The 20,149-nt window shown below is 45.7% G+C and overlaps 1 protein-coding gene across 4 annotated transcripts in view; it reads right to left on the bottom strand.

Moving 5' to 3' along the window:
- Positions 1 to 20,149, bottom strand: part of KCNIP1 (potassium voltage-gated channel interacting protein 1) — a 516,519-nt gene that overhangs the window by 31,058 nt on the left and 465,312 nt on the right. For all 4 annotated transcript variants that reach the window (XM_029583871.1, XM_029583872.1, XM_029583870.1 and 1 more), the window contains exons 3-4: positions 15,549 to 15,618; positions 410 to 480 (exon numbers count right to left, since the gene is read on the bottom strand). In XM_029583871.1, coding sequence (XP_029439731.1) covers positions 410 to 480; positions 15,549 to 15,618 — 141 coding nt within the window. The remainder of the gene's footprint in view (positions 1 to 409; positions 481 to 15,548; positions 15,619 to 20,149) is intronic.

The raw sequence follows: 20,149 nt of genomic DNA, 5'->3' as shown, positions 1-20,149 counted from the left end.
GACTTTCAGAAATGGCAGAAAGCTCCAGGGTCTGGGAGCAGCTTTAATTCCCTATCACTGGTATGCCCTCTGCTTCTCGCTATTCAAACTCGCTTCCTTAACTGACACTTTGAATAGCAAATCACTGCAGATCTTAAAGCATGATGGGTTGATATCTTAATAAACAAATTACATATTTATAAAGTCCAATTCCAACCAACCCATCCACCTGCACTGATAAAAGAAAAATGTTCAGAGTTCTAATCCCAGTCAAGTGATTTTACTGTATCTCCTTTACTCCTAATGCTGACCCACTGCCTGCATAATCTTGGATAGGTAATGGGATTGCCCCTGTGCCTCAGAGGTGAAGTTCGTATTTGGAAGCTTTTGAAGGCTGGAGTGTACACAGCAGCTGTTGAAAGAAACTTACCTCAAACTTAACTGATCCACTCTGGGCAGTGTCAAAGGCATTAAAGAGATAATGTGCATACATACTTGCATCTGAAACACAAATATACAAGAGATCCAGTGGTTATCTTGCTCTTCCTATAATTGTGACCAACATCAATAGCCTTTACTCATGCGATATCAAGATGAGAGCCTAAAATGAACAAGTAAGAGCAAGTATCTGATAATGTCTATGCCAAGAACTCTTTAATCACAGCCTCCAGGTTCCTGTGGCACCTTAAGAGTATGTATTTATTTATTTCTAAATATGTATAGACTGCACAATCTAAAGTTCTAGGCAGCGTACAAAGAAAAAACATACATAGTATAAAACATCAACAAACATAATAGAGAAAATAAATATACATAAAGAAGTCCATATTCAGTCACTGTCCAGATAGCAAAGTTAGCAGGATAAACTTAGCCTGCTAACTTTGGAGGTACAGTACATTTAACAGTGCGGCAGCATTACTGAAGACAGCCGGCTTTCTTAAAGATAACTGTATCCAGCTACTTTAGGACAGCTCTTTGGCACACCCTGACTTAGCCAGATAAGTTATCTGGCTGACTGTGAAGGAGTTAGCTGGAAATGCTCTGGATAATAAGACATCTGACTAAACATTTGCAGGCTAAGTATCCAAATATTCATTTAGCTGGATACCTTGTGAGTTATCCAGCTAAATGCCTCTGAATAGGGATTTCAGAGACTCCTCAGCCATGACCTTTGAATCATGGCTCCTATTCAAAGTGAAGCTTTCACCTCTGGAGGTCTCCAAAAAAACAGCAGGATCTTTACCAGCTGTTAACTGAGAGTCAGTGAGTGCCATCCTAGTTCACATGCTTCTTTAAATAGGAATGCTTTCAGTTTCTTTCTGAATATTTATGTGCTTTTAATACATCCAATACCATCAGAAAGTGCATTCCTGCTAATGTATAGACTCTACTGTGTGTTTCTTTGAGATGCACACAATGTGTCGAAGACATATCTAATATAATTTAATTGGATGATCTTAGTGTTCTTAAAGGTTTATATATTTTGAGTAGAGTAGGGCTTTCTCTACTCAAAGCTCCGTGTATTAAAGTCAAGATCTTCTCCAGCCAATGGACAACAATTAAAGAATATAATACTGGAGTGATGTGATCTTTAAGTTGGGCATCCATCAGCACCATTCCGGCCATGTTCTGTACTATCCACATGTAATGTCGATCCTGGTAATCCTATATATATAGTGCATTGCAATGATCTCACCCTGTAACTATTTATGATTATAAAATAGTGCAGAAATTGGCAGCTGAAAAATTAGGCTTTATCTTTTTCAGCACACATACTTTGTACAAAGTGCTTCGCACTACTGCTTTCACTTGTGTCACGGTTTCACATGTTTGCAGTCTTCCCGTGTCAAGGTTCAACCTGCGGCTTAGTCTACCCTCCACCCGGAGTCCTCAGCGAGCTTTGCTCACTACCTCAACACTGATCATACTATGCCCAAGCCTCAGTCCTACTTAACCCAGCCTGCTCAATGCTTCAGTGCCTCTTCACTGAGTCATCTCGGCTCTCTGACCTGGCCACTTCTACCTTGCTATCCTTGCCTATCCTTGTGGCTTCCAAGCCTTTTGCCTTGCCTAGTGGTCTTTGGGCCCTCTGCCTTTTGGCTGCCAGGCCCTCTGTGTTTCCTGTTCTGTCTTGTCCTTGCCCTGCCTCATGCCCTATTACGTTTTCTTGTTCTCTGTTACCTGTCTACTCTAGTCCTGTCCTTGTCTAGTCTAGCCTTGTCTATCCAGCCCTCAGTGCCGTAGCTAGCCTATGGCCATAGGCCATAGGCGCCAGACCTAAAGGGCACTACTGTGTCGACACCACCACTGCCAGCCACACTGGGGTTTTGGTTCTGCACCGCAGCTGCCGTCTGCTAAAACTTCACTTTCTGCTTCCTTCCAACACTATCGGCGCTTCCCGTGTGGTCATGATTAGACGCAGGTGCAGTGCTAAGCACGTGCCGTATGGAGGCAGAGCAGGAAGTGCCATGGCAGGCAAAGGAAGCAGGGAATTGCTGTGGCTGGCTGCTGTCACAAAGAAGGACCCTGGGGCCCGGCTGATCCAACAGTGAGCACCAGAGGCTGAAATGGAGCACGTGGAAGGGGAGGCTCTACCGTGGTGGTGGCTTTGGAAGAGGCCAGCTCAGAGAGCACTGCGGTGCTGCTGACTATCTGGTAGGAAAAGGCTTTGGGAGGGAAGATAGCTTGAGTCCGGGATGTGGTATCAGGAGGAGAAGAGGGCAGAGACCAGAAGTATCTGGGGGACAGGGAGGGGAGGGATGTCAGTGATGCCCTGTGTTCCTGGGGGAAAGAGGCGAATGCTCCTGGCAGTGTAAGGAAGGGTAGAGGCAGGAATAGACATGGGGATGGGGCAAGAGCTTGGAAGGGAATGGGGAGACAGAGAGAGTGATACTGGTACTGCTTGGAGAAGGCAGGAATAGAGAGGGGGAGATTGGTGGGTTAGGGGGAGGGGGAGGGGATGATGGTGTATGAGCCTGTGTGTGTGTGTGTTTGTGTGTGCACACAGGTGAGAGAACATGTGTGGGTGAGAGAAAGATAGTATGTGTGTATATGGGGAGGACAAGAGAGAAAGCATGTGTCTGTGAGAAGGATGAGAAAGAGAGTGAGTGAATGTGTATGTGTATGTGTGTGTGTGTGTGTGTGTGTGAGACAGAGAGCAAGCACATGTGTGTGTGTGTGTGTGAGAGAGAGAGAGAGAGAGAGAGAGGGAGAAGAAAGTTTGTGCATGCCCCAACACACACACACACACACACACACACACACACACACACACTATTCCATAATAATTGCAGGGTCAGGGTAACTGGAAATCACAAGTTCCCAAGTAATGGAGACTGAGACATTTTTAAAAATCCTTATTAGTTTTAATTATTAGGCATTTGATGTGTCTGCCATATTGAAATATTTTATTGGTGTCTGGGAAATTTTTAAAAATTTGTAAATGAGATTTTAATTACTGGATAATATTCTATGGTTCAACTGTTTTGAAATATGCACTATTTATTGGAATAGTTTTTACTATTAATCATTATTTTTTGATTTTGTTGTTTTATGTTTTCTGAGGCTTGGTGATGATTCTGTATTTCCATTATTGCATTACATATGGAGACTGGCTTCTTGCAGTTTCCAGTTCAGATGTTGTCTGCATATTCTATTTATATGTTGTGTTCTCTTTATTTTCTATTTGGTGAGTGAAGGTCTACCTGCGTTATGCATTTATGACTGAGTTGAGGTATTCTGTTAGCAAGGTAGCCCTCCGGCCACTCCAGAAACCTTTTTGGACTACAGGCGCTGATGTGGACTCTTGTGTGGTGAGTCAGCAACAGGCAGAAGTGCCAAAGAGGAACCTGGGAAGGCATCACCTATACTAACCGTTGCTCCCTCAGATTGAGCCCTTGGTGTGGATGGCCAGCAGGACCGAGGCTGATCCCAAAGCACAATTAGGTACAGGCAGAAGTCAGGAGGCAGACAGGGGTTGAGGCAGGCAGCAGACAAGCAGAATTCAATAACCGGTCCGGGGACAAGGCTGGCAGCAGGCAAGCAGAATCCAGAATATTTCAAGGTCAAGACAGGCAGCAAGCAGGCAGAAGCAGCATCTGGAACCAGGAAAGGGCCAAGGAACCTGTTGCTAAGGCAAGGAGTCCAGGTCCAGGCAGGTTAAGCAGTCCTGAGCGTATGGCATCATGATCAGGCCGACTACCTGACTCTCCCACCAAAGTGCGCAGAATCGTGTGTACAGATGTGCACGCATACTCTATGTGTCTCTTCACCAGCTCCTAGTAACATACACGTCAGAGTATGCAATGGCGGATCTCTGCCATGTAGTAAGTGTCCGAAGCCAATGAGTCTGGGAAGGCAGCTGAATTCTAACAGTACCCTCTCTCCAAAGTCTCCTCCCCAATTTCCTGGGCCTGGGTTTCGTTTGGTATCAGATGTGAAATTCGTGGAGCAATTAGAAGCAGACTATCATGAATTTTCCTCTGGATTGTAACCCTTCCAAGCAATAAGATACTGTAATCTATTCTTCAGTCCAAGATCTCCACAAGTTCGTACTGTGTCTCTTCTTCAACTGGAATCTTCTGCAGCACGGTTTGGGGGCAGTCTGGAGGGCCAGAAACGTACTGCAGGTTTCAGTAGAGATATGTGAAACACATTTTGAATATGTAGCAAAGGTAGTAATTTAAGCTTATAGGCTACCTGGCCTATAGGACAGGCCACTGGGAAGAGTACGATGAAGCAAGGAGCAAACTTGAGGGAAGCCTCGAGTTGCAAGTGCTTAGCCAGATTAAGTCTCCAGGTTGAAACTGAGGGGCCAGCTAACATTTCTTATCCACCTATATTTTGGAATGGAGTGTGGCCTATTTCAGGAGCTGATGGGTTCAGCGCCAGAGGTCTAGTCCTTTGATCTTGGCAGCTGGGCATTGCATGGTGGTGGTGGTGGTCAGTGGTACCAGAATCCGGGGGTGGTTTCCATATATTAAGAAGAAGGGGGACGAGCTAGTAGATTTATTGATGTGGTTATTATGGAAGGCCTCCACCCAGGGAAGGACGGAGGACCAGTTATCCTGTCTTTGGTTGATTTAGGACCTTAAAAAGTCTTTGAGAGATTGATTAGTCTGTTCAGTTTGTCCATTTGTCTGTGGGTGATACATGGAAGAAAAGGTCAAGATGATCCCAAATTTGCAGCATAGGGCCTGCCAATAACAAGCAGTGAACTGCACCCTGCGATCAGACAGGATATGGGAAGGTAGGCCATGTAATCGAAAGATGTGCTGAATAAAAAGACAAGCTAGTTCAGGAGCAGATGGTAGTGCTGGAAGGGGGATAAAGTAAGCCATTTTCAAAAACCGGTCCACAATCACTCAGCTGGTAGTTTTGTCATCAGAAGGTGGGAGATCAGTGATGAAATCCATGACATGGGGAGTCCACGGTCTCTTGGGAGTAGGCAACAGTTGAAGTAGATCCCAGGTGGGGCTTATTTGCAGCACAGGTAATAAGAACACCATGAGGGTCATGCTGAATCAGTATGGCTACTACCCCAAACAGGGAAGCATCAACTTCTACTCTAAGTGGTCAGGGTGGGGAAGTCATGGATCCTGGGTCAACTCCTGTTTCAGTTGAAGGCTTGAATGGCTTCCTCATTTCAAACCCTGGGGTCTTCTCCCTTCCTAGGTGCCGCTAGGGAAAAACAGTCTCAAACAAATTGTTGGTAGTAGTTAGAAAACCCTACGAAGTGCTGGAGAGCCTTAGGCCCCATTAGATGGGACCAGTGAAGAATGGCAGCTAACTTCTCTGTATTCATACGGAAGCCTGTAGAGGAGATAATGTACCCCAGCAAGGGAAGTTCCTTTTGCTCAAACAAGCATTTTTCCAGTTTAGCATAGAACTGATGTTGTCTAAGGCATTGTAGCACTTGCTTAACGTGATCGCAGTGCTGTTCCAAGGTCTTCGAGTATATGAGGATGTCATCTAAATAAACGATGACATGAGAATGAAGCAGATCTTGAAAGATGCCATTTACCATCATCTGGAAGACATTACATAGGCCGAATGACATGATGAAATATTCCTAATGACCATCTTGGGTGTTGAAGACGGTCTTCATTTCATCGCCTTCTCTGATGTGAATCAAATTGTATGCACCTTGCAGGTCTAAATTAGTAAAGACTTGGGCCCCTCTCAGCCTAGCAAACAATTCAGAGATGAATAGTAAGGGGTACCGGTTCTTCTTGGTAATCTTGTTCAGGCCCCAATAGTCAATACATAATTGAAGAGATCCATCCTTTTTCCCACAAAGAAGAATATGGTGCCAGTAGGGGATGATGATGGTCAGATTAAACCCTTAGCCACATTATTCTGAATGTAGTGCGATATGGCCATGGTCTCTGGTTTGGATAATGGGTATACTCTCCCACGGCGGGGGGGGGGGGGGGGGCATTTTCCTTGGCTGAAGTTCAATCGGACATTCATAAATACTATGAGGGGGTAGCACATTTTCTTTTTTAGGGCAGAAAACATCAGAGAATTCCATATATTGTGGCGGCAACCAGGGCACTGAGAGGTAGGCAGGAGGCTGGATGGGGGTTAAACATTGCTGGTGGCAGGTAGGACCCCAACTCGCCAACTGCAGAGAGGCCCAATCAATGCAAGGTTTATGAATAACTAACCAGGGAAGACCAATTATTATCTCATTTACCGACCTGGGGAGCACATAGAACCAAATGGTCTATTGGTGGAGGAGGCCCATTCGCAATCGGAATTGAATCATGGTGCAAACTATTTGGTCAGGAAAAGGCTCCCCTGAAACTGATGACCCCAAGAAGGTGGTAACCAGGGGTTTGGTGGGAATCCGTTAATGCCAGACAACTGATTCATCGATAAAGCTCTCAGCCGATCCGGTATCTAAGAATGCCTTGAGTGGGATCTCAGATTTCTCCAGGACGAAGCTCACCGGGAAAAGGAGTTGGGGAAGGTACCTTCTTGACCTAGGATGGCTTCTCCTACCACCCCTAGACCCAGGAGTTTCCTGCTTTAACAGGGCATTGGCCAGCGTAGTATCCTGAACTGGTGCAATAAAGACAGAGAGTGAGGCACCTTCTGTGTACGTGTTCTTCGGGTGAAAATCGGTTACTCTGGGGTTTCAACTGATGGAAGGGCCCTGGGAGGAATCACTGGTTGCTGGAACTAGGGGTCTAGACGGATGGGTCGTTGGGCTTGGCATTATTCTCTAGCTCTTTCCTGAAGACAAAGGTCAAGGCAAATAGTCAGCCTAAGGAACTCTTCCAGATCCTCAGACGGGTCCCGTCCAGCCAGCTTGTACTTCACAAGTTCAGACAGGCCCTGATGAAAGATGGCTAACAGACTATCATTCCGAGGACAGAGTCCGGAATTGGACTGCGCATTTGCCGACAGACCAAAAACCCTGGCGAATCTGTAACAGCTCCAATATGGCCAATGATACTCATCCAGACTCATCAAATATGAGCTCAAAGACATGAAGGAAGCAGTCAAGGTTCTCCAAGATCAGATCCTCACTCCCCCTTAATGGGGAAGCCCAGGCCAGAGCCTATCCCCCCCCCCCCCCGTAGAGACAGAATAAATGTGACCTTAGTTCTGTCTGTTGGAAACAGAGCCACCTGCATAGTGAAGTGCATTTGGCACTGATTAATAAATCTCTGACACCCCGGAGGTCGCCACTGTATCTAGGTGTTGGAGAGAGACGTGACAATGGTGTGGCCATGGGAACTGGAGCCGGAGGTGAAATATATTTTATTTATTTATTTAGATTTATATTCCACTTTTTTTTTTTAGCACTTCAGAGTGGATTACATTCAGGTACTGTCATTATTTCCCTATCTCCAGAGGGCTTACAATCGGGGTCATTTTCTATGTGGATCGCATGCGAAAAGTCCCTTTTCACATGCGATAGCTAAATCGGGGCGGGTTCTGGGCGGCGTCCGCACCGGAAGGGGAGGAGTCAGGGCAGCACTGGGGTGGACGATGCGAAGACACCGCTGATGGCGAAAAGATAAGGACCCTTTTCGCCGCCAGTTTTGCACCCAATAGCACCACATTTTACGATGGCACTATTGGGTGCGAAAGCCGACAGCGATCGCACCGAGGAGGTGCGATCGCTGCCGGCTTTCGCAGGCCCGCCCCCGCTTCGCCACCCCGCCACCCATTACCGCCGGATTTTCTAAGGTCTGCAACCTTAGAAAATCCAGGCCTAAGTTTGTACCTGAAGTCACTTTGATGGGAGCCGGTTGTGTGGAGAGCGCATCCATTCATGCTGTGAATCTTTCCAGGACTCCTGTCACCTAATCCAAAACATTCTGTTGTTGTTGTATATGTTGTGCCATGGCCATGGTAAACTGTTAGTGGGGCAGCCCTTCAGCTGCTCCGGAACTCCATTTCAGACTATAGACTTCATCTATATCAATCGCCGTTCCCTCAGGTTAAGCCCTTGGTGCAGACAGCTAGCAGGACTTAGGTGGAATCAGGTACAGGCAGAAATCAGGAGGCAGTCCAGGGTCAAGGCAGGCAGTGGGCAAGCAGAATCCAGTAACCAGTCTGGGATTGAGGCAGGCAGCCAGCAAGCAGAATCCAGTAACTGGTCTGGGGACAAGACAGGCAGCAGGCAAGCAGAATACAGTAACCAATCCAGGGTCTAGGCAGGCAGCAGACAAGCAGAATCCAGAACAGTCCAAGGTCAAGACAGGCAGCAAGTAGGCAGAGCAGGGTCTGGAACCAGACACACCTCAAGCAAGGCAGGAACCAGGAACAGGCCAAGGAACCTGTTGCCAAGACAAGGAGTCCAGATCCAGGCAGACTAAGTAGACTTGAGTGTGTGACATCAACTTCGGGGCAACTACCTGACTCTCCCGCCAGAGTGCACAGAATTGTGCACACAGATGCACATGCACACCCTATGTGTCTCTTCGCCAGGTCCTAGTAACATACCCAAAGCGTGCAATGGTGGCTCTCTGCCGTGCAGTGAGTTTCTGAAGCCAAGGAGTCTGGGAAGGCAGCTGAATTCTAACGTATTTTGTTAGCATGTAGTTTCTGTGTATGGATCTATAGCAGCCTGCCTTGTCTATTTTCCTAATAGGAAGTGTATTGGTGTTTTAAAGCCTGGTGTATATTTGTAGTGTTATCTTTTCATACGTAGAGTTGTTACTGTTTAAGTGCTGGCAGTTAGTGGACTTTTGTTATGGGAGCCAAGGTTTACTATACTGTAATTGTAATTCAGTTTACTCATGGCTTTCTGAGGGCCAAATCCACACTTAACACGTTACAGTAGGCTAAGTGTCTGTCCTTTTTTTGTACAATGTCTGATTATCTTCACAATAGTTTATGTAAATATAATATGCATGTTGTAAGTAATAATTTTGCCTCACTGTCCTTTTTCATGTAAAATATGTTATAAATGTACAATTTTTAATTGCACATTACTGTACCTCATAGCTCTTGCTGTAACTAGGAAGATGAGGCATGAATTATTACATATGTTCTCCGACATGAGCTACTATGTGTTAAGAGCCATAGCTAGTGACTTGTTGCAGTGAGATACTGAGAGCAGAGCCCAGGTACTGGTCTGAATCTGTGCATCAGGCAGTGGTATCTTTTCCATGGCACACCTAATGACTTGTTGACTTGCTGGTTATAGTTCTGCTTAGTTCGATGTAAACCGAGTTGATTTGATCTGTATCAAGAAAGTCGGTATATTAAAGCCTTAAATAAATAAATAAATAAATAATGAATTCTGAAAGCACACCAGGGTGCATGGTACATTGCTCTAGCCTGTCTCTCAAACTAGTCATGCCACCATTGTATGCAAATATATCTTATGCATAATTCATGTTTTGAAGTTAATTTTGTGTTTAATTATAGAATATAATAGTAATAATGTTATGGTTTAAATAAAAATCATTTAAGAGTAATCTATCTCGTGGTGTCATATTGTGCACAGGGTGAGGGTGCACTTTTTCACTTGGCCATGGGCACCATATTGCTTGGCTACAGCTCTGCCAGTCCTGTCCTTGTTGTCTGGTGCTTGTCCTGCCCAGTCCAGTTCAATCCGTCTATTCCCCAGGCCTTGCCCTTTGCCTCAGATCTAGCCTCAGCCATTACCTGTATCCAGTTGTCAGGCTGTGCTTGCCCTCAGCTTCCAGCCTGCCTTGCCTTGTCCAGCCTTTCCTGCTTCATCCAAGCTACACCTGACCTCAGCTCCCAGCCTGTGCTCAGCTTCTAGTCCATATCATGTTGTTCCACAGATGACATGTCCTACTGGCCCCAAAGGCTCAACCTGCAGGGGAGGGCATTGGATAGGCAGAAGACCAGCTCTAGTCATTTCCTGCAGCCCTGACTCCAGCCTGCCAGTGAAAAGTTAGATTGAAGAAGAATCGCAAAGTTCCATATCTGAGTGCAAACAGAACTGTCCAATCATCAAATCAAAGGGGTGGAGGGAGGTCAAAATGCGGGCAAGGGCCTAAAAGCATCATCTCACTGTTTCTGATATTTAAAAATCTATTAGTTAACCATTGGTTTAAACTTTTCATACTACTAGCTATTAGCAGACAAGCATCATCTAGTGTAGTCATAACTAATATAAATAAGTGAACAACATCTATGTACAGTCTATATCTGACTCCTGTGTTAGCAAGGTGGCTAAAGATGGATGCAGATATTGAAAAAGATGGCAGATAATAATGACCCTTGAGAGATACCAACTGTTGCGCCGCAGGTGGACCCTTGGCCCAAGGTGGGGTTGATGCAACCCGCAGGACAAGCCCTATGGGTCCCTGCCATCAGTAGGCGGAGCTGGCTGAATGACGGAGGCCGCTGGAGCTTCGCCAATACCAGCCCTCATTTTCCGCAGGTTGAGCCCTTGGGTACCGGGGCCGGCTGGTCTTAGGAGGGCCTCCGTCTGAGGACTCCCAGGGCACAATGTTGGGATCAACCAGAGGTCAGCAGTGGTAGCTGGAATAGGAGGACAAGCCCAGACGAGGCAGAGTTCCAGAGACCTGGGCGCCAATGGAGAACAGGAGGCGAGATAGGTGGTACCCGAGTAAAAGAAGGCCAAAGCCTGAGAGGCCAAGTCCAGGGTACAACCAATAGAGGTGCTGGAGAGCAGGCTGTGGTCAGGGCAGGCAGCTGACGAGGACGGGCGGTCAAACAAGCACGGGTCAAAACCAGGAGTCAGTCCGAGAATGGTCAGGCGAAGCAGAGGTCAAGCCAGACGTCAATCAGAAGTGTGGTCAGGCAAAGCAGGGGTCAAGCCATAAGTCAATCTGAAGGTAGAGGACTAGGACCGGGAAGGAGCAGGAACCAGGAACGAGGACAGGAACATGAACCAAGAGCGTAGGCAGGATCAGGAACCAGGAACACAGACGAGAACAGGAACAAGCAACGAGCACACGACTAGCATGGAGACCTGTTGCCAAGGCAAGGAAGCACTGGCTGGGCCCGGCCTTATATACCGGGACCCAGTGATGTCATCATCCAGGGCCGCGGGGTGGTTTCCTGCTGCGGCCCCTTTAAAGCAGACAGGTGCGTGCGCACCTAGGAGGCGACATAGTGCTGGATGGCGGTGTCTCCCCTCGGACAGACCCACTGCAGAGCTGGAGAGTCTGCGGAGGAGCTGGGGTCGACGGAGGAAGCTCAGGTGTGCAGGCAGTTGCCCACAGCCGCGAGGGAGGTCGAACCAGAAGCAGGAGCTAGCAGTCGGGATTAAGTGGGCCTGGATGCGGGCCTGCCGCGGGTGACACATGGAACATCAACATTGATAGATTGCCAGTTTGAGGAGGCTTGACCAATTTGCACTTGATCTCTATGGGTGGTTAAAAGAGATGTGAACCAATTAAGGATTGTTGAGCATATGCCTATATTCTTTAGAAGTGTCAGCATTATTTTGTGATTGACAGTATCAAATGTAGCTGATAAATTCAACAGCAGAAGAATACATTAGAGCCCATTTTAAAACCACGTCTAAAGATATTAAGACTGGAGAGTAATAGTGTCTCATTACTGTGGACTGGTCTAAAACCGAATTGTAACTGATGAAGGATGTTGTGTTTCTCTAGAAATTCTTGGTGCTCTTTATGGACCATGTTTTCAGTGACTATAGCCAGAAAAGGCAGAGTCGAAATTGGGTGATAGTTGGTAAAGTCAGTCACATCTAATTTGTGATTTTTCATGATTGTCTGCAATGTTGTGATTTATGATTGAGCTAGGAGAAACCCCTTCATAACAAAAGAGTTAATGACCTTTTGTACTGATTCTCCCACATTGTCAAGTAGGCAACGTACTCTATAATTTCATCCTGCTTCTCCATCACAGTACTGTTCAGTGGAATCAACTTTGTTGGAGCCTCTAGAGAGTTGAAAATCAATTCAGAAGAATTTGCCAGTTCTGCTGGTAACAGGTACCTGTCAGAACAAAAGTGTACCTGGATATTCAATTTGTGCATGAATGGAGTCTGGGAACATATGGTTAGGGTCACTTAGCGGATGCTTGACTATATGAAGTCCATATTCAGCTGCTGTGTGGCTTGGCAAGTTAGCCGTATAAACTTATCCTGCTAACTTAGCCTATCTTAAAGTTAGCCAGGTAAATCCCAATTTCCACTGATCCTGAAGCACCAGTCATCCTGACTCTTTCCATGCTTCTCACCCATAAAACTGGTATGAACCCAGCACCACTTGGGGACTTTGATACCAAAGATCTCTACAAGAAGCAATGGAGACAGGTAAAAAATCTTGCCAATACCTTAAGGAGCCACTGGAAGTAGAGATGTGCTTTATTTAAAGATATCGGGTCGGGCTTTGAATCAGGCGTTGTGCCAAAAATTTCGTTTTCGCACGGTTTGTTTGTTTTTTTCCGGCAATTTTCGATGAAGTGCGTTAGTGCACACTAATGGGCCTTACTGCGCACTAACAACCAGTTAGTGCGCACTCTCTCAACATTAGTGTGCAGTACACCGACCGAGATAGTGCGCACTAGCTAGATGTTAATGCGCATTAAGGCTCGTTACTGCACACTAATGGCTTAGTTAGTGCACACTAACAGGTTAGTTAGTATACCCTAATAGAATTTACAGCGCACTAAGTATGTGTTAGTGCGCTGTAACTAATGTTAGTGCACACTAAAAAATGCAACTTAAAAATTAAAAAGTGCAAGATTGCAATCAAACAGCAAAGCAAGAAATAGTGAAAACACTAGAGATGTGAATCGTGTCCTCGATCGTCTTAACGATCGATTTCGGCTGGGAGGGGGAGGGAATCGTATTGTTGCCGTTTGGGTGTGTAAACTATCGTGAAAAATCGTTAAAATCGTGAGCCGGCACACTAAACCCCCCTAAAACCCACCCCGACCCTTTAAATTAAATCCCCCACCCTCCCGAACCCCCCACAAATGCTTTAAATTACCTGGGGATCCGGCGGTGGTCCAGAACGGCGGCGGTCCGGAACGGTCCCCTCAATAGAATCGTGTTGTCTTCAGCCGGCGCCATTTTTCAAAATGGCCGCCGCAAAATGGTGGCGGCCATAGACAAAAACGATTCGACAGAGGAGGTCGTTCCGGACCCCTGCTGGACTTTTGGCAAGTCTTGTGGGGGTCAGGAGGCCCCCCCAAGCTGGCCAAAAGTTTCCTGGGAGTCCAGCGGGGTTCCGGGAGCGATTTCTTGCCGCGAATCGTTTTCGTACGGAAAATGGCGCCGGCAGGAGATCGACTGCAGGAGGTCGTTCAGCGGGGGTTCCGGACCACCGCTGAACGACCTCCTGCACTCGATCTCCTGCCGGCGCCATTTTCCGTTAGAAAACGATTCGCGGCAAGAAATCGCTCCCGGAACCCCGCTGGACTCCCAGGAAACTTTTGGCCAGCTTGGGGGGGCCTCCTGACCCCCACAAGACTTGCCAAAAGTCCAGCGGGGGTCCGGAACAACCTCCTCTGTCGAATCGTTTTTGTCTATGGCCGCCACCATTTAGTGCACATTTTTAGTGTGCATTAAAAAATATCAGTCCAGGGAAAAAATCCCTGGACTGATATTTTTCTACTCTCTGTCTCTGCTCATGACCCACTGAGTGAGGTAATATCTGTCTTACTGCCACTGCACTTAGGGCCTGATTCACTCCTATTGGGGCTGATGCAATAAATGTGCGTAGAAAGCGGGCGCTGAACAGTCAGCGCCCGCTTTCTTAATGCACCCCAGGCGCCCCCAAGGGGGGGCGCCATGCAATATTTAAATTAGGGGGTCACGCAAGTGTCAATATTTAAATTAGGGGGCGCGCAAGCGTCCCTAACGCCTCCTTGCTAACAAGAACCTGATCGGTTTTCCTAACTCGGCCATCTGCCGGTTAGGAAAACCTATGCCAAGTTTAACGGCGTCGGTTTTCCTAACTCGGCCGTCAGCCGGTTAGGAAAACGACGCCGGGGGTTCAGGAAATGGACGCTTGTTAGTTGAGCGTCCGTTTCCTGCACCTGACTGTCAAGTGTTTTTTTTTAACTTGTTTCTTTAAGTTTTTCCTTCTACTTAATACCGCAATGATATTAAGTAGGAGGAAGTACAGAAAAGCAGTTTTTTCTGCTTTTCTGTACTTGTTTTAAATGCGTTCAGCTATTAACACTCCAGGCAGGCGTTAATAGTTGATCGTTAATGTGCGTGCGAGATGCACTTTTTTTTTTGCATCGGAGTGAATGCCTAATAGCCTCATGCACATGCATTTGCATGTGATGAGCACTATTAGATTCACCCCACGTTGTACGCGCATCGAATATGCGCTAATCCCCTTATTGCAATAGGGGATTGATTAGCGCCTATTCAACCTGCGTCCGGCTGAGCGCACTGTATTGCATCAGCCCCATTATGTGTCAAGAGGAAAATATCTTGTTAAATCAGGCTTTAGACTGTTACATTTAAATTGTTTTTTAATTATAATATAATTGCAAACTTGAGTCCCCCCAAAAGAAGCAAATGTTGCTAAGCAAATGACAGTCAAAATATCTGAATGAAATGCAGAAAACCAAACTCTGATGTTATCAGCTGGCACAGTTTGTTCTGTTATGATAGCATTAGAATTCAGTTTTAAGATGTCTTTGTTTTTGGAGGGTAAAGACTTTCAAGGTATCTTTCCAAAATATCACCATTTATACCAAAACATGGAGCCTTCAGCCCTGCATCTGTCTTAGAATACTTTCAAAATGATAAAGATTGGCAATGGTAGCAGACTTCTTGAAAGTCCCAGAGAAAGCCATGTCATACTGGGTCAGATCAAAGGTCATTCATCCCAGCATCCTGTCTTCGATCCAGGTCACAAGTACCTAGAGAATCCCAAAGAACAGATTCAGTCCTTCTTGTTCTTAACTATACACAGTGGTTTCCCCAAACCTACCTGGCTAATAATGGGTTATGGATGTTTCCTCCAGGAAATGTCCAAATCCTTTTTAATACCAGCTATTCTAACTGCTTAAACCACATCCTCTGGCAACAAATTTCACAGTTTAATTATGCACTGAGTGAAAAAATACCTTTACCACCTTGTTTTAAAAGTGCAGAGAAGAATCCTGCTTACCTCCATGTGGGAAGAACTGTGAGTAGATCTGTTTAAAAGTGTCTTCATTAACAACCCCGCTCGGGCATTCCTGTGCACAAAAGAGAGCAAATCCAGAACCACAACACATTCTAAATACATTGTCTGTTACCTTGGAGGAATAAATACAATCAATATAAAAAGCTTATCTGTTCCTACATCTGCTCATCATATACATTCTTCTTGCTAACCTTGAATACAGTGTTCAGTTCTGGAGGCCATACCTTTGAAATGACATTGAAAGGATGGAAGAAGTTTAGAAAAGGGCTACTAAAATGATACTAGGTCTATGACAAAACCCTACATTTAATAGACTCAAAATGTCCTTGCTAGGGGAAGAAGGAATGGGGGGACATATTAGAAACAGATATTGACGGTTTCAATAAAGCATGGGAAGGTGACATTTTACATTCCATAAAATGTGATCATGTTCCTCATCTCTCCCCACCCCCTCACCTTTTATGGACCTTCCTTGGTTACCAGTACTCTTTCATATAAAGTTGATTATTAATATCGTTTTTAAAGGTATTTATAGGAGCCAATCACAATATCTGGCAAATCTGCTGGTTCACCATAAACTTGCTTAGGTATTGTGATCTTCACCACTTGATTTGCTGCTTGTTCCATTTCCTTTAGCTATTAGATTAGAGCAGGGGTATCCAACTCCAATCCTTGAGGGCAGCAAACCAGTTTGGTTTTTAGGATATTCTTAATGAATATGCATGAGATAAATTTGCATGTACACTGCCTCAATTCCATACACATCTATCTCATGCATATTCAATAGGGATATCCTGAAAACCAGACTGGTTGGTGGCTCCCGAGGACTGGATTTGGACAATCCTAGATTAGAAGGTAAATGATGACTTGCTTTCAGTTATATGGTCCCTCTTAAAAAAAGAAAGTAATTATTTAAAATTTTTATTGAGGCTTTTGAGACTTACATACAGCTCATGTTGTAAAACTGGTTTTATTTTTATTTTATTTTTTTAATTAATATGATCTTATTGATCATCTATGAATGTTTTTAAGTTACTTGCTTATGGCTTAGGTTTTAATATTTATTTTAGTAGTGTTTTATTATATTTTGGTTTTGTGGTGTCCTTTTGGTTATTGATTTTAATTCTATGTACTGTAATTTATGCTTTATATTGTAAGCTTTAAGTTGTTATTTAATTTTAAGTATTGATATTTATGCTTTCTGTTGTATGCTATATATGAAAATCGGTTCTTATCTGCTAATTTTCGTTCCTATAGTACCAACGGATCAGTCCAGACTCCTGGGTTTATTCAACCATGCCAGCAGATGGAGACAGAGAAAAGCCTCGCTGACTCTGCTTGATAAGCCCTGGTGCTACCTGCAGTAGATCAGTATTAATCTGTACCTAAGCCAAAAAGGATTATGTGCCAAAACTTGGTTACAAATTTGTAAAAACTTGTAAAAATTTGTAATGTAAGAACAGAAGTATGCTGAAAGGATTATAGCTGAGCAGAAGACTCTCCCCCTCCAACCCGGGTGTGTTCTGGACTGATCCGTTGGTACTACAGGAATGAAAATTAGCAAGTAAAAACCAATTTTCTTTTCCCTGTACGTACCCAGATCAGTCCAGACTCCTGGGATGTACCAAAGATTCCTAGAGAGGGTGGGATCTGGAGAGTCCCGCTCACAAGACACTTTCACCAAAAGACTGGGAACCTGAATTTCCCAAATCCAATCGGTAATGCCTCGCAAAAGTATGCAGTGATTTCCAAGTCGCTGCCCTGCAAATCTCCTGCAGAGACACCAACTGAGCTTCTGCCCACAAAGCCGCCTGAGCCCGAATCGAGTGGGCCTGCAAACCCTCAGGAGCTTGACGGCCTTTGAGAATAGACGCTGACCCAATAGCCTCCTTAAGCCACCTGGCTTAAGGAGGCTATTGGGATTGTGGATGTTTGTGGATATTGATAAATGATGTGGATATTGATAAATATTTTCAACAATTGCTTATATGTTTGAATACGAGTAATGTTTGTTGACACTGATCAATGTTCTCAATAATTATTTACATGAAATTCATGGTATGTTTTGTCATGTTTTGTGTTCTTTAATTACTTTTATGTATGTGTTCTTTGTAAATTGCCTTGACCATTTGTGAAAGGCGATCAATAAATTTTAATAAATGAAATGGCAATAGTTGCTTTGGAGGCATGGGTACCTTTCTTCGATCCGCTCCATAAAACAAAAAGATGATCTGACTGCCTGAAATCATTAGTAGCCTTGAGATATTGAAGTAAGGCTCTGCAGACATTCAACAGCTTAAGCTCCCGAGCATGCTGTATAGAATCATCCAACTCTGTAAACACTGGAAGCTTGATAGTCTGATTAACATGAAAGGCAGAGGCCACCTTCAGGACAAAGGAAGGAACCGTACGCAATGTGACTCCAGAATCAGATATTTGAAGGAATGGGTCCCTGCACGGCAAAGCCTGCAATTCAGAAATCTCCTGGTGGAACAGATGGCCACCAAGAAAACGACCTTGAGAGTCAAATCCTTAAGGGTCGCTCTCCTAATTGGCTCAAAAGGAGCGTCACACAATACTCGCAGAACTAGATTAAGGTTCCAGGGGGGACAGACCTTCCGCGCCGGAGGACGCAAATTCTTAACTCCCCAAAGAAACCTCTGTCCGTCCAGATGAGAAGATAAGGAGTAACCCTCAATCTTCCCTTGCAAGCAGGCTAGAGCTGCTACCTGTACCCTAAGAGAATTGAAAGCAAGGCCTTTAGCTAAACCCTCTTGCAGCAAAGACAATACGTGAGATACTGACGCACGAACCGCCTGTAACCCTCGGTCGGTACACCAAGCCTCAAACACTTTCCAAACCCTAACATATGAGAGGGAGGCAGACTGCTGCCTAGCCTGAAAACGCGTAGTGATCACTGGCTCCGGATATCCTCTCCGCCTCAAGTGACGCCTTTCAAAAGCCAAGCTGCAAGACAAAAGTGATCTGCCTGGTCGGAAAATACAGGACCCTGACGGAGAAGATCTGGAAGATGAATGAGGTGAAGTGGACCATCCACAGCTAGATTGACAAGATCTGCAAACCACGGTCGACGCGGCCACTCCAGAGCTACCAGAATCACCTTCCTGGGGTGCTTCTCTATGCAGCGCAATACCTTGCCCACTAGAGGCCATGGAGGGAAAACATAAAGCAGGATCCCTCGAGGCCAATGCACTATCAGAGCGTCGACCCTCTCAGCCCTGTACGCCCTCCTGCGGCTGAAAAGCCTAGGAGCTTTCGCACTGAGCTGAGTTGCCATCAAATTGACGTGAGGACAACCTCACCTCCTCCGGATGCCTGGATCTAAGCTCTGATGACTGAGAAAATCAGCCTGGACTTTGTCGACATCCACAATATAAGAGACAGCTAACTGAATCAAATACAGTTCCGCCCAGAGAAACAGCTCCTGAGCTTCCAGGACCACCCCTTGGCTCTTGGTGCCGCCCTGACAATTGATGTAAGCTACTGTCGTCGCATTGTCTGACAGAATCCTGACCGATTGACCCTGAACGAGAGGGAGGAAGGCTCGAAGTGCCAGCTGAACAGCCCTGGTCTCCAACCAATTGATAGGCCATGAGGCTTCTACCGCCGACCAAGTGCCCTGGGCCAACTGCCACTCGCAGACCACCCCCCAACCAGAGAGACTGGCATCGGTAGTGAGACCCACCCAATTCGGAACCTCGAGGCTGATACCACACTGCAGATTGGATGACTGTAGCCACCACAAGAGGCTGCTCCGTGCTGATGCATCCAGCAAGACTGGTAAATGAAAAGCCTGCACAGAGGCTCTCCAACAGGGCCCTCTGAAGTGGGTGCATATGCGCGAAGGCCCACGGCACCAATTCCAGCATTTAGAAACATAGAAACATAGAAATGACGGCAGAAGAAGACCAAACGGCCCATCCAGTCTGCCCAGCAAGCTTCACTCATTTTTTCTCTCATACTTATCTGTTTCTCTTAGCTCTTGGTTCTATTTCCCTTCCACCCCCACCATTAACGTAGAGAGCAGTGATGGAGCTGCATCCAAGTGAAATATCTAGCTTGATTAGTTAGGGGTAGTAGGGGTAGTAACCACCGCAATAAGCAAGCTACACCCATGCTTGTTTTACCCAGACTATGTTATACAGCACTTATTGGTTGTTTTTTTCTCCCCTGCCATTGAAGCAGAGAGCTATGCTGGATATGCGTGAAGAATCAGTTTTTCTTCTCTCCTGCCGTTGAAGCAGAGAGCTATGCTGGAAATGCGTGATGTATCAGTCTTCTCCCATGCCGTTGAAGCAGAGAGCCATGCTGGATATGCATCGAAAGTGAAGTATCAGGCACATTTGGTTTGGGGTAGTAACCGCCGTAACAAGCCAGCTACTCCCCGCTTTGTGAGTGCGAATCCTTTTTTCTTCTCCCCTGCCGTTGAAGCTATGCTGGATATGCGTGAAGCATCAGTTTTTCTTTTCCCCTGCTGTTGAAGCAGAGAGCTATGCTGGAAATGTGTGATGTATCAGCCTTTTTCCCATGCCGTTGAAGCAGAGAGCCATGCTGGATATGCA

This window comes from Rhinatrema bivittatum, chromosome 18 (assembly GCF_901001135.1).
Source record: "Rhinatrema bivittatum chromosome 18, aRhiBiv1.1, whole genome shotgun sequence".
Lineage (NCBI taxonomy): Eukaryota > Metazoa > Chordata > Amphibia > Gymnophiona > Rhinatrematidae > Rhinatrema > Rhinatrema bivittatum.
This window is presented reverse-complemented; position numbering and strand designations above follow the sequence as displayed.